Source organism: Syngnathus acus, chromosome 3 (assembly GCF_901709675.1).
Source record: "Syngnathus acus chromosome 3, fSynAcu1.2, whole genome shotgun sequence".
In the NCBI taxonomy this organism is placed as follows: domain Eukaryota; kingdom Metazoa; phylum Chordata; class Actinopteri; order Syngnathiformes; family Syngnathidae; genus Syngnathus; species Syngnathus acus.
The window spans coordinates 13,928,199-13,941,987 of record NC_051089.1 but is presented as its reverse complement, the minus strand read 5'-3'; the positions used below and the strand labels follow the sequence as shown (position 1 = coordinate 13,941,987).

General features: G+C 39.2%; 1 protein-coding gene across 10 annotated transcripts in view; it reads left to right on the top strand.

Moving 5' to 3' along the window:
• The window catches only part of myo9aa (myosin IXAa), a 67,859-nt gene that overhangs the window by 27,888 nt on the left and 26,182 nt on the right, over window positions 1–13,789 (top strand). For 9 of the 10 annotated variants that reach the window (XM_037248313.1, XM_037248307.1, XM_037248306.1 and 6 more), the window contains exons 3-10: window positions 3,553–3,647; window positions 4,159–4,221; window positions 5,810–5,909; window positions 7,760–7,813; window positions 9,675–9,772; window positions 10,532–10,658; window positions 11,164–11,253; window positions 13,647–13,763. In XM_037248313.1, coding sequence (XP_037104208.1) covers window positions 3,553–3,647; window positions 4,159–4,221; window positions 5,810–5,909; window positions 7,760–7,813; window positions 9,675–9,772; window positions 10,532–10,658; window positions 11,164–11,253; window positions 13,647–13,763 — 744 coding nt within the window. The remainder of the gene's footprint in view (window positions 1–3,552; window positions 3,648–4,158; window positions 4,222–5,809; window positions 5,910–7,759; window positions 7,814–9,674; window positions 9,773–10,531; window positions 10,659–11,163; window positions 11,254–13,646; window positions 13,764–13,789) is intronic. The other variant, XM_037248310.1, reaches the window with a different exon arrangement.

Here is a 13,789-nt window from a genome sequence, read left to right as displayed (position 1 = left end):
TTTGCAGACATGCAGTCACATTGCACCCACAATACTTTGGCTCCATCTCAAGTCTGTCATTGGTCCGCCTTTGGCTCACTTGGTACCCTAAAGCTAGGAAAATGTTTGTTGACCTACAATATTGGAGTGTATGAAGTGGTGCAGTTATCTCTGTATAAACAGTTTCAGCTTTGCCAGAGGGAAAGGGAAACAAGCTCATACGGTCGGATCTTCTATTTTAAAGTAACAAACACATTAACCAAATCGGTGAATAATTACAGTTATGGGCCACATCCAACCAAACATCTTGTGGTTTTTATTTTTGTGTGTTTTATTTTTCCATCACATAGATAAGCACATGGTGTTTTCTGAATGAATCGACTCAAAAGAATTCACTTGACATTGTGTGTTAGTTGCTTTGAAACTGTACCATGGCATTAAATACACCTGAATATATTTGAGTAGAAACTCGAAAGTAAATAGGGCCCAGAGGTCCAGGTATTAAATGTTTGACACGGGAATTGATTAACTCCCTTTAAAATACAAATTTGAGCTTCCCAGACCTTTAAATCTTGCACGACATATTTTTGATCAAGAATCTGCCTAAAGTCGGAAACGGTGCTTTCTGGTTCACACAAGATGATTTAAAGGAGACATGCTGTGGAAATTGGATGTTTTTTTTGTTTTTTTTTTAATTGCTTTCATACCAATTAGAGGTGTAACGGTTCACCATACCTGTGGTTCGGTTCAAGTTTTGTTTTTTAAGTAGCAGTTTTGGTTCAAACTTCGATTGCCGTCATTGCCATCAACTGCCTGTGAGGTTATGCTGCATTCATGTGCTCCTTGGAATTATGATGTGTGCAGCCAAACCGCGGTTCAGGATGACAGAACGAGTAGTTGAACCAAAGTACTTTGTACCGCTGTTTACTGGTTCGGTTCAAAACCGTTACACCCCTAATACCAATGGTTGTCAAAGGCCGACCCACCAGTCAAATATAAATTTAAACAGCCATGTTTAAATCTTTAAGCTGCTGATATCTGAAAAGAACCAGCAGTTCTGAATTTCCAGCTGACTATTATGCAGCTCTCAACATAAATAAACTGTGATAGTTTCTTCCTACAGCCAGGCCCCATCACTGATGTTAAATGCCAACCAGTTTAGTTTAAAAAAAAAAGAATATATGCATATGCAGAGTATTGCATAGTTTTCATCGGCTCAACCTAGCAAAATGACGCTGACCAATTGTAGTCTATTCCTGTTTTGACCCAGCGTTGCTGAAATGAGCAGAATACCAATTGCTTCTTCATTAAACCACTTATTTAATGGGAAGTGATAGTGTGCATCCAATTCCAATTATCATGACAGCTTTGCATGTATTTTTCCTCCTTGCCTTCCAATTCCAGTGATTTCAGAAAAGGTTCATGAAGGACAAGTCTGTGGCGGTTATCCTGTGTTTGTGAGCCAGGATGTGAAAGTAGCAGAGAGGCCAATACCTCTAAATTCTTCTGGTCCCCTTTGAATGGAAAGGTTGAACTTCCCCGCCAAAAACTTCAAGTTGGCAAAAAACACTTTTGTGCCTGCAGCCATTATTTCTTTCCCCCCAGGCGGAATATTTCAGCTGTTTCTGGACAATTTTTTTATCATTTTAAATTCAATTTTCAAAAGTTGAAAATGAACTAGAATGATCCTAATTAAGAATCATTTTCAACATTGCAGCTTCAGTGGTGTTAAGAAGAACAGTATGCAACGAACAATACTTTACTTCTGCTTTTGTCATTTTTGTACCAACGTGTGGGGAGTCATACTTGGAGTCCATTGATTGGTCAATAGAGGGCTGTCATTGTGCAACATTGGGACAAAATGTCTAAAAGTAGACACAGAGAGGACAGTAAGATGCTTGTTTCTGGGAAATGCTAAGACAAAGTGTCACACCAATAGTCACAGTCTCTGGTTGAATACTATACACAGGCGGATTATACTGTCTTGTACTAGGACGATGTCACCCTATTGCATCACGTGTAGCTGTTGTCATGATCCATACTCTCTTTCCCTGATTCTTGCTTCAATTAATGGAGTAATAAGAAAATTGCGGTCTCTTGTGCTAGTACTACTACTTTTACTACAACTGGTATTACTGTTTTATCATTCACTAATAAATATTTAAGGGGAATTCAAACCTGAAATTTTCTTGATGTGTTTTATGTGCCCCCACTAGTCTTAACACAGTATTCTGATTAATATTGCGCATGTTGAATTTGAGTTAAGTAACAAAACTCAACCCTTTTTATCAATCTTAGTCGACGGCCATTTTGCCACTTGCTGTTTGTCGGCTGAAAATGACATCGTGGTTGCCAGGTCTCAGGTCACCACCAACCTCCGCTCACCAGTTTTCTGAAGCTGAGCAGTGATTGGTTGTTACCTGAGACCTGCCAACTGTGACGTAATTTCCTGTCAACAGAAAGTAGCAAAATAGCCGCCCCCTGAGGTGGATTAAAAGAGGTAGATTTTGTTGTTTAATTTATATTCCACAAACGAAACATTAATCGGAACACTTTGTTTTGTTTTGACAAGTTTGGCTGCACAGAGCATACCATTACAAAGAAAATGTTCCTCTTCCTCTTTACGCACTGAAAACTTCCTCTTTAAGCACTTATTCTTTAAAAATGATTTCCTGAGGCCAAACAACCCATTGCAATGTTGGCTTGACTTGTTTGGGGTTTGTAGCTTGAACGCCAAACTATTATTATTATCACTTTTTTGCATTATATTGCTCCAAAGTAAGAAACTAACCAGTTTACTAAATGTAAACAGTATGTTGTTTTCTAATTCATTCCCAATTAACTGGCAAATGTTTTGTTTTACATGTGTGGTAGGACTTATTAACGACCTGATAGGAACTTCAAATTACTCTGTTTGAGTAGGTTTGCATGTAAGGGAAGCAAGGTCACAAAGCAGTGTATTCTCATTCTGCAGACAGAGAGAGCAGCAATCAGTAATTCACAGAAGAATTTGTTTACTCGTGGCAAAGCTACAAATAACTGCGGGGTTTATCTAGGGTGGAAAAAAAAAATACTTCCCCTCAGGCAGCCATACAACGTAAACAGTGGGTGGTAAAGGGAAAATACTCTTGCGTCTTGCAAAGACATAACCACGACAGTACATGTTCCACATGGGCACATGACTCCCATGAATCACTTTTTTTTTTTACAGAAGTGAAAGGCCAAGCTTACACTGCCAATTTTCTTTTTCTGATTTAAATAGACCTTAAAACCATGTTATTAATTTGTCTCAGAATGACACAGTTTGAAACAATGAAAGAGGAAAAGCCTGTTCTGTTCCATGCAGACTGACTGCATTTCAATAATGTTTGGCTCAAATTCAAAACTCGATGTATGCTTGTAAGTATTTCGCACGTCCATTCTGCTTCAAACGTGTTTCGTGTCTTGTCGCACAAAATTCAACGTATCAGATTACGTATACGTGTCTCTTTCTCGACGTCCTCTGACTGACATTATCTTTGTGCTACATAGCTTTTCTTCTTACAATCATGTCTCCTTCTTTTTCCTCTTTAGGCATTTGGCAATGCGAAGACAGCCCACAATAATAACTCAAGTCGGTTTGGCAAATTCATCCAGGTCAACTACCAGGAGAGTGGAACAGTGAGAGGGTAAGGAACTAAGAAATAATGTACCGTATTTTCCGGACTATAAGGCGCACCTAAAAACCTAAAATTTTCTCAAAAGCCGACAGTGCGCCTTATAGTCCGGTGCGCCTTACATATGGACCAAAATCCTAAATTTAAACTGGCCCGAAGCATTGTGTCATGAAATCAATCATAAGTGGCCCGCTGACGACTATGAATCATGAATCAAAAAGACTATGGATCATTATTTCGTGATTATAAAGTAATTTGTTGCGTCTGAAGTTGAAATAAAAAAGATAAAATGGAGAATGATTTCATTTGGATTCAAAATCTGACATGATGCATTAATGGTGCGCCTTATAGTCCGGTGCCTTATATATAAGGGCAAAGTTTTAAAATGGGCCATTCATTGAAGGTGCGCCTTATAGTCCGGTGCGCCTTATAGTCCGGAAAATACGGTATACTGTGCGTTTAAATAGGACGATGATGATGATAATTCGGTAATGAATAAAATTAATCTTTCTGGTTGTTTCAGGGCATATGTGGAGAAGTACCTCTTGGAGAAGTCGAGGCTGGTCTCTCACGAACACAATGAGCGGTAAGTGCTTCTTAGAAAGCCAGATGGTCAATCTCAAATCAGACGCATATGTGTCACAGGATGTTTCGGAGGTCATCGGGTGCTCATTGTGTAATGTGTGTGGAAATATCAAGTCACCACACAAAAAAAAAACTACTACTTTGTGTTTTTTCACTATTTATATGCAATTTTTGATGTCAGAAGAAGGTGGCCTACTTGTATCCTTAATTTGCTTGCAAAAATGCTTGCTAGTTTGTCCACCTATGCAAACACACAACTAGATTTGAGTCATTTAAAGATCTGAAAAGTGTTTTATGTGTTGTACCCATGTTATGTCACACCTTTTATGTGACTGAACCATAAAATATCATCCTGTTTTTCTTTCATTTGACAAATATTGGCTTTCACTGGTGTTCATGTTTGAATGTTTACATAAAGTAACATTGTTGTGTGTGGGCCAGTGTGATTCTGTGAGCAAATTCACTTCAAAGCCAAGCTTGACACTAATGTGGTAGCCTGCTGACTGCCGATTTTAGTGAGGGTTAACCTCACCCTGGGAACTCATTGTGGGCCCCACGTTAGCCGCCCCTTAATGAGATGGATTGCTGACTCCAGGCCCATAAAATGTATTCACGCATTTTTCTTGGTTGTGTAGCTTCTGCACACAGCTTATGACCTCTAACCTTTGTGCTGCTGCTCGGTGATGTCAGCGCTTGAGTGTACCTTTCCGAGCACATGCTCACGAACAAAATTGATATAAATAACGTGACAGTTGAATATCAACCATCACTGGGCAGTTGAACATTATGAACTGTTGATAAACCTTTTGCACAAACATTTAAGCTACAACTCGTGAAAATATCTAGCATGTTTATTTTTGTTATTCTTTTTGCATTGGTATAAATGCAAACATTAACAGTAGCAATATTGATTGGCATTATGTCGACATTTTCACCTATTGAGTTTTTTTATGGCAATGATGATCAATGTGGAGGATTGCTGCTGCTATTTTTTTTTTAACAGTCTTTAGCGTGGCGGATAGTTGTGAATTCTATGCACGCATGGGTTGATGTATTTTGGTAACCATGGTAACTATGGTCACGTGGTCCTTAGCTTTAGCAAATCAAAAATAACTTTGGCGAGAGCCTTGCGGCCATATATGAATGATCATGGCTGTTTTGAAAACACTTCCCACTGTTTGTGAGACAAATTTCATTGAAATATTCAAAACCTCCTTGTGACAAACTTGTTTTGAATATTTGCAACTTTTTATGAAGCTTGATAAAACCTAGAATTTCCAGCATTCTCCGCTGAGTGAGATACAAGTTGAATGGTACACTACTGTGCTAGTCACACAACTAGACCCAAACTAGTAGGTATTCATTATGCACTTACCAGTTCGGGCTGTCACACAACTCTTTAAAATTCAATTAGTGCTTTTTTTAAATTATTTTTTAAAGTTAACAATATTTTCATATTAATTTTCATGTAACCCAGGGTCCGGTGTCATGCTCTTGCCCATTCAGGTTCCGCAGCCATTTAATCTGCTCTGATGGCTTACTGACAGTGTTGAACTAACTAAATAAGGTTACTTTCTTGTGTCCTCTAGAAACTACCATGTGTTTTACTACCTGCTGGCAGGAGCGAGTGAAGAAGAAAGGACTGCCTTTCACCTCATGAAACCTGAAGAATACCATTACCTCAGTAAGGTAGGAAAGTTAAGCTAAATGTTTCACTTTAAACAGTACAAGGTCAAGTATTAGTCCTGGCTTGGGGGTATTTTGATTAAGCTTGACGTTTTGTTGGATCATTAGATAGTTTGCTTGGACTGTATGTCTGTTGATGTTAATGTCGGTAAAAAAAATGGAACCCACGCGCTCGCACACTTACACAGGGACACATTCGCACACACAGACTTGCTATTCTGTTTATTTTCCCGTGTGCCATTGTTATGGTTTCACATGCATGGTTACAATATTAAAATACTATACGCTTAGCTCCATCTTTGACATTTGTGCATTCGCACACACACACACGCGCGCATACACACACCCGTATGCTTACTGGATGGCGTGTAAAACTTTGACAGCTATGCCATGGCGACCAGCGACTTCCTCTCCTTCTATGAAATCTTAACGCCTACACTGAGAGGAGCAGGGAATTCCGTTCATTCCTCCTCACCCCAGAACTGCACGCACAAACACACATGCATAGAACATAAATTCTATCACATTCTTGCACTCTCTCTTCCGTGTCTTCCTGTCTTTTGGATGCTGCTTGACCATCTGTCCCTTCTGCAATGTGTAAATACACACTCTTGAACAGATTTCACAAACCCCTCGTGACGGCAAAGTGAAGGCAACTCGTTTACAGACTACATAAACACGCTATGGATTAGCACTTGTTTGTCCACATTCATTACTCTCTTTTTATTGGACCCTGCTGTTGTCACGCGGATAAAATGGCGCTTTCATCTTGCTTTTTATGCATTACTCCTAACTCTGTAAATATTACAGCAAGCGTTGCCCAAGCCAACTACGAGTTTTCTTGTGATAGTTTTTTTGCCAGTAGTTTTTGATTAGACGAGAATTTGAATCACCATATTAATTACAAAATTGAACTTTATTAGCTTGAACTGACTTGAACTGTTTCTATATTGCTATTAAACTCTGCCCAATAGCTTCATATTGATATAATTATGACTAATGGACTTGATTAGTGTCTTGCCAAGTTACATTTTTAAAGTGGTGATTACAGTATTTTTTTTTTTCAGTATAGGTGGCTAGAATAATACAAAGTCTGGACACATGGTTACTGACTTACATTGAAGTCATACTTCATTGAAGTCATACTTCAATGTTTTTGAGAACCAAGAAAAAAAATGTTTTAAATACATTTTTTCTTGCTATTGTAAGAAAAGCTTCAACCAGATGGGCAAACCCGAAGTCAAAGCTTTGTGGTCGACAAATTATTTGTTTGTAGAGTCTTCAAGCAGAAGAAAATATCCAAAACATTAAAATTAATTAAAAGTCATTTATTTATTTTGTGAATTTAAAAACGGTAACGTGTTTATTGCCAGTCTTTAATTGCATTAGTGGTTAATTCGCAACAACTACCTTGTTTCTTAGCATTGTGTTAGTAAATAACAATAAGGCGCTAATTTTGATTGGAATTTCTTGTCATTTCAAAGGAAAGCCGTGAATTAACAGCAAGTTTCAAGTTTTTATTTTTGTACATCATCTAACCAGCGGGTAATGATAAGATACTCAAATGTAGGAAATAAATCATAAAACTCATAGTTGGCTTTGGAAAACAAAAACTTGCTATTTTAGCTCTCCAAGCAGCATCCAACAGCTTTCATTTCATGTGCAGAAACCATGTCAAAGTCTCTACTTGTATGTGACGTCCAACCATTTCTCATGTTTTTTAACTGCATGTTCGTTATTTTTAGTAACCTGTGTGTAGTCCGTGTTCAAGTCTATAATGGATTATGTCATCACGGAATGCTGCTGTCTAATTCTAACCTCATGCCCTGTAAACTCTACCTTAACATTTCCAGATGACAAAGACAACCCACCGACTGCACCGGGACACTTACTGTGAGAGTGAAGTGGTCAGTATCTGAGTGTGCATTTTATAGAAGCCATAGAAGCCACTGCACATTGCCTCCCTGCTTCAATGTGTGTATATTTTCCCCGTTGTTGCCTGTTGGAATGATGTTGGTATGTCTAGTCATATCCTGACCACTTTGGATCCCTTGTCTGCAATCCTTTTCTTGGACAATGTAATGTTTTTGTATGGTGGGAGTAAATGCTTCCACATGCCAGAAATAAGGTTCTCAATAAGTTGCTTAAATACATTAAATCAGATGTGCAGCACCCTGAGTTTTTCACACCTGTTTGCTTGTGGAGCGTATGCAAGGTGTGTCAGAGAGGTTCCAGGATCTATATCATAAGTTTTCCCCTTTGCAGTAATGCATGGGTAGTCTTAATGCTATTTTCCAGCCTTCCCTACACTCGGGGGCAAAATCACATTGAGGTAGAGGAATTATGAGTTGGCTTATGCCCTGTGGTCTTCTCGGCCAGGAACTGTCAGATGCTCAAGGCTTTCTGACCAGGCCGGCCACAAATTGTCCTGTTTCATTTCTCGCCACCTCGCACGTACTGAACACCGCCGGATCTCTGTAGGCGTCTTGGTTGATCGTCTGGCCCACATTAAACACTATTTGTGCCCCCATTTGCTTCCACAACTATTTTAATTCATTGTGTAGGTTTCAGAAGGGACTGGAAACCTTCTTAGAGATGTTGATTCCTATTAACATGATAGAATAAGATTCAAGAGTTTTTATTCGCCATGTTTGAGCGTGCCAAACAAGGAATTTGCCTTCGGTAAAACACACCCTCTGTTCAACATTTAGGTGACTAACAACACTCAGGACATGTGAATAATGGCAAAAACAGTGTAGTAGTTGATGCCATTTTGTTGCCGGTGTAAGAGATGAATCTCCACTTCCAGCCCAACCTAAAGACAATGCAAGACGTGTAGAAAAGTAGCAAACCACACGCTTATGTTTGTTCAAGGTGTTCACTCACCTGCGTGCAGGTGATCTATGGAATGTTTACATGTGGGGATGAGTTATTTGTTCAATGGCACACCTCTCCTCACTGGATCTGATTATAAAAATCACAGCTGCCAGTCAGCATGTCACATTTTAAAACGCATGATTTTCTCAGATTACGTCATTTGCTTACAAATTCTACCTACATTAATACACTCTATCTACATGATGATGTTTTGGCATTCGAAGATACTACATACTGTATGGATGGGAGTGTGATTTCAAATTTGTTTTTTTTTGTTCAAAGAAAAATAAAACAGAAATATTGGCACAGTCCACAGGGTGGTGTAGTGGCTACTTAGCATGTCAACCTCACAATTCTGAGGGACTGGGTTTGACTCTTTGGCTCTGCCTTCCTTATTGAGTTGGCACCTTCTCACCGTGCTGGTACTCCAGGTATTCCGACGACCTCCCACATTCCAAAAACATATCGTTCCCGTTTACCGAGTGGCAGTCAGGTTATTTTTGCATTGTAAATGAGATTGTCTTTCTATTGTTGTGGCCAGTGAACGTTCCTCTCAGATGTCAGCCATCTTGTGATCATGCACCAAATGGAAAGTGGCAAAATTTTCCACTTCAGTTGCTGTTTCTCCACTTGTTGCTCCACACGTCGGACCACAGTGTTCCTTATTTGTTTGCTTCCTAATTATGCTCCAGGCCACCGTTTTTCTCCTCCACTCTCCAGTCTAAACGAAAATCCCTTTTCTTAAACAACTTAGCAAGAGACTGTAAACACAAAAACATTGGTTCACTGTTTATTTCAACAGTATTAGTAAGTGCTTCTCCACTTCATAGCCAGTTTTCGTTAGCTGGAGTGACTGTGAGTGTGATGACTCCTGGTTTCCACATTTTGCAGGACTGCTTCACAGTTGAAGGAGAGGATTTGAAGCATGACTTTGAGAGGCTTCAGCTCGGGATGGAGATGGTTGGCTTTCTTCCTAACATGCGAAAACAGTGAGTGACGTACGCGCACCCACCCATGCAAGCATGCACATATAGACTTGCGTAAGCTAAGTAATAACATACGGAGGATAAATAATAATAATTACCCTAAAAAGTCTAACATGTGGTGAATAGCACTTTTCCATCTACAAAGCATGCAAAGCGACTGTGTCTTTACACACTGACGCAGCATTGGGAGCAACTGTGGGTTTGGTGTCTTGCTCAAGGACACTTTGACATAGTTACAAGGGCTAGGAATCAAACCCACAACTTCTGAGTTGGAATACGAACACTATGTATAAAACGTGTCATACTGTACACTATCAACCCCCAAATGTCACCACATAGACTAATTTAAGAAAAAAGGGTAAATATCTTAAAATGTAATTCAATCCTAACCGGTACAGTAAATTCTTGTGTTTTTAACATTGATGTCAGAAAACATACGTATCATTTTAGTCAAGTTATTATGTACGATATGACGATAGACACATGATCAATATCAATAGAAATTGGCCTTGATATAATATTGCTAAAAACAATCAGAATGATGTTAGGATTTGAGCTACAATTACAAGCACCTAACAGGAAATTTGGAGCATCGTGTTCTCAGTGAACCATTTCTGTGAATGTTGTCCACCTAACAAGAGGTGCTGAACCACAGAAGAAGAAAGTGTATGAATGTGTGACTCAACCTGAACTTCACTCAAATATATGACGAGTACAGTGTATTTCCGGTGTTATTTGAACCCCACAACCTTTTCTTTTAAGGATCTTCTCATTGCTATCCGCCATCCTCCACCTGGGCAACATTCGCTACAAGAAAAAAACCTACAGGGATGACTCTATTGACATCTGTAACCCAGAGGTGTTGCCTGTGGTTTCAGAACTCCTGCAGGTATGACTACATCATGCTGTGCTGAAAAACAGTGCCGTCCAGTTGCAGTAGTAATCCGTCATTGCTCATTAAGTCAGCCTTTTGCTGTTACTCTCTAAGCAGTTTCTTTAATTTCCTCAGAGTGTACAGGAGTTAATGAAAACAAATGACAGCTGCTGTCTATGATCTGTACTGACTTTTACTCAGTGATGAGAAATTTTCCACAAATGTGATCTTGCGATTAGATAACTGTTGTAAGGTAATTGGGATAGGGTTAGTGTTAATCATGGCTGGCCATCTTTTTTTCGAGTAATTATAATAATCTCCCCTGACAAAGTTCCATACTAGTTGTAGGACTTCAGAGTGACACTGATGTCAACGATTCAGTCATCCTGAACCTAAATATGCCTGAATGAATGTTGGCATTTAATTTAATAGCTGAGTTAAAGCGAAATCCTTGTGATAATCATAGATTTATTCTTGCACATTGTGGCTTTGAGCAGATTGAACGATTCTATTTGCTCAGGTCAAAGAGGAGATGCTGATTGAAGCTCTGACAACACGGAGGACTATTACCGTGGGAGAAAAGCTGATTGTCCCTTACAAACTGGCGGAGGTGAGCAATTCTCAATTTCTATCAACCATAAATAAATATTTTAGTCAGCCGTGGATGTACAAGACGATGGACAACTTGAAGCTGATTGCGGTTAAGCATGTTTATATGCTCAAGATGAGTGTCTTGGTGTAAATAGCGTGTCTGGAGGCGCGTTGCCAATGGCCTCGCCTCTCCAGCCTGACCTGGCTATGTTTACAGGACAGCTTGGACCCATACCGGATCTCCTCTTGCACTTTTGCTCTTGCTCTGACAGTCTAGTATGGCCGCACACATGAACTCATGCTCAACACGTGCATGCACACACGCACGGACACGCACACAAACACACGCAGGCTGTTAGTGTGTTTAGAGACGGGAAGGCATTTCAAGCCCCCGTACAGTGTTCATTGAGAACCCTGCTCGTAAAACAAACAAAAGTCATGGTCTGCAGATGAGAGCCATCAGAATGAGGGAAAGGACAACGTGGACATACACAGCCAAACAAATGGATTAGATCACCAAATGTAAAGTTTATGCCAGAACTGCCTCATGTTTACAGCCTTGGTATTCACCAAGATATTTTTTGTGATGTTTAATAGCCTTTTATGTGGAAACATTAAAATGAGGACGATTGTGCATTTTCTATCGACAATTGACAGTGTCCCAATTTAAGGTATTTTTATTTTGATAGAATGCACAGATTGCAAAATACACCACATTTACCATTTACCACTTGTCGCAGTCTTATTAAAGGCAGTAAATTTTGCGAGGGCAGTTCTGTTAACGCAATGTTGAGTTGGGCTGCCTGACCAAGACAACAGGGTTGGGGTGTTGCCACCAAGCAAGGGCCGCGAGGGCTACCGTCAACTTAGCAAGCTTCTGGCTTTTACAAACACTATAGCGACTAGTTTACAAAAAGCAATTAGAACAGATCAAGTGATCTTTAGTGGTATTATTGGAAACACTGGGACCTCCGGAGCAGGCGATGTTACCCATTAGTTTTCAAATTTACAGTTGCAGAACATTTTTATGGACTTGCATTCCTGAAGAGAGAAGGGTGTTTTAATAGATGAGTGCTGTGCTTCTGAGAAAAGTTCAAGTGAAATGACTCAAATATTTTTATGAAAAGGGAACATTTCTCATTTTCGTTCAACATGGTAACAGGTTCGAATACAGTCATATCCATACAGGGTGTCAGTGGAAAACAATTTGTCTGAAAGTTTCTATTTTCTATTTCTTTTTTTTTTTTAAGTGCCTCGATCTATGCCAGGGACATGTCCTAAACTCATCTAATTAAATTTCTGAAGCATTTATAACAAAAAACACAGCTGTATCAAACTGCTGTACATTTGACATAAATCAAATTTGATTCTGTTCAAAATTTGATGGTGACAAGAAAAACTGTTTGCAACCATTAAAGCCATTCGCTAACACTCGCATCACTTCACCAGTAAGTGCGATACCGCTTTAAGAGGTTGCCAAAACAAGAGTTATTATCATTCCAAAGAAAGTGTCCCAACATTGAGACTCGGCGTTTCCCATCAAAACTGTCACAACCTCCCACCCAATGATGTTTGGGTTCTCTTGTGATTGTTTTTGTTGCACACTGGGTGGTCTCTCGATAAAACTGCTCAATAAAACAAAAATGCTAAACGGTAAACAAATTAATACAAGTTAAAACCTCAAAGACATCAGAGAAATTCTTGAGAGATTTGTCATTTGGGTAGAGTTGTGAAGTTGTTCCGACGTCCTCTAAATAATGAAAAGCTTTTGACTGATTAGAGAAAGAGGGAGAGCTTTACATTGATGTGTTCCTTGATTCATGTTTTCGATATTTGGAGTGACCTTTTCAAATCTTACTTGGCAGATTATTTGGGGTTAAAGCGAGCTGTTTGCTTTAAGTCACCACTCTAAAGTTTGTTTTCGACTCACCTTTTCTTCGGAAAGGTCAAAGCTTTACGTCGGAAATGTGAATGATTTGGATAACCTCGATAATTTGACAAGGGGCCTTTTATTAAAAAAAACACATTGTTTATGAAAACTTTATTCACCCAAGTTTGTGAACTTATGTTGAGATATTTATGTAAGTTACAAAAGTATTGAGCTATGCAGGATATTCATATAATATTTGGACACTGGCATTTCATTTCATTTGTCATTTGTGTGTTTTCATTTAAAGCATTCAATGTAGCTTGTCTTTCACTCTCTTTCATGCCTATTCATATTCTTGTCAATGTTCTGGTCAACTATCCTTTGGTCGAGTATACGCTTCTAAAATTAAACAGAAAAAGGTGTAGTCGTAAATAAAACAGCATTGTAGAGCAGGACGAAGCTGTTTAAGACTCAAGAATGTTTAAGTGGCCTCGTACTCTAATCCGTGTACTCTTAATGTATGTTTGTGTATGTACTTGTAGGCGGGTACGGTGAGAGACTCCATGGCGAAGTCGCTATACAGTGCACTGTTTGACTGGATTGTCTTCAGAATCAACCATGCTCTGCTCAATATCAAGGATCTGGATGAACCCACCAAGGTAAGGAACAAAAGACGTGAAATTAG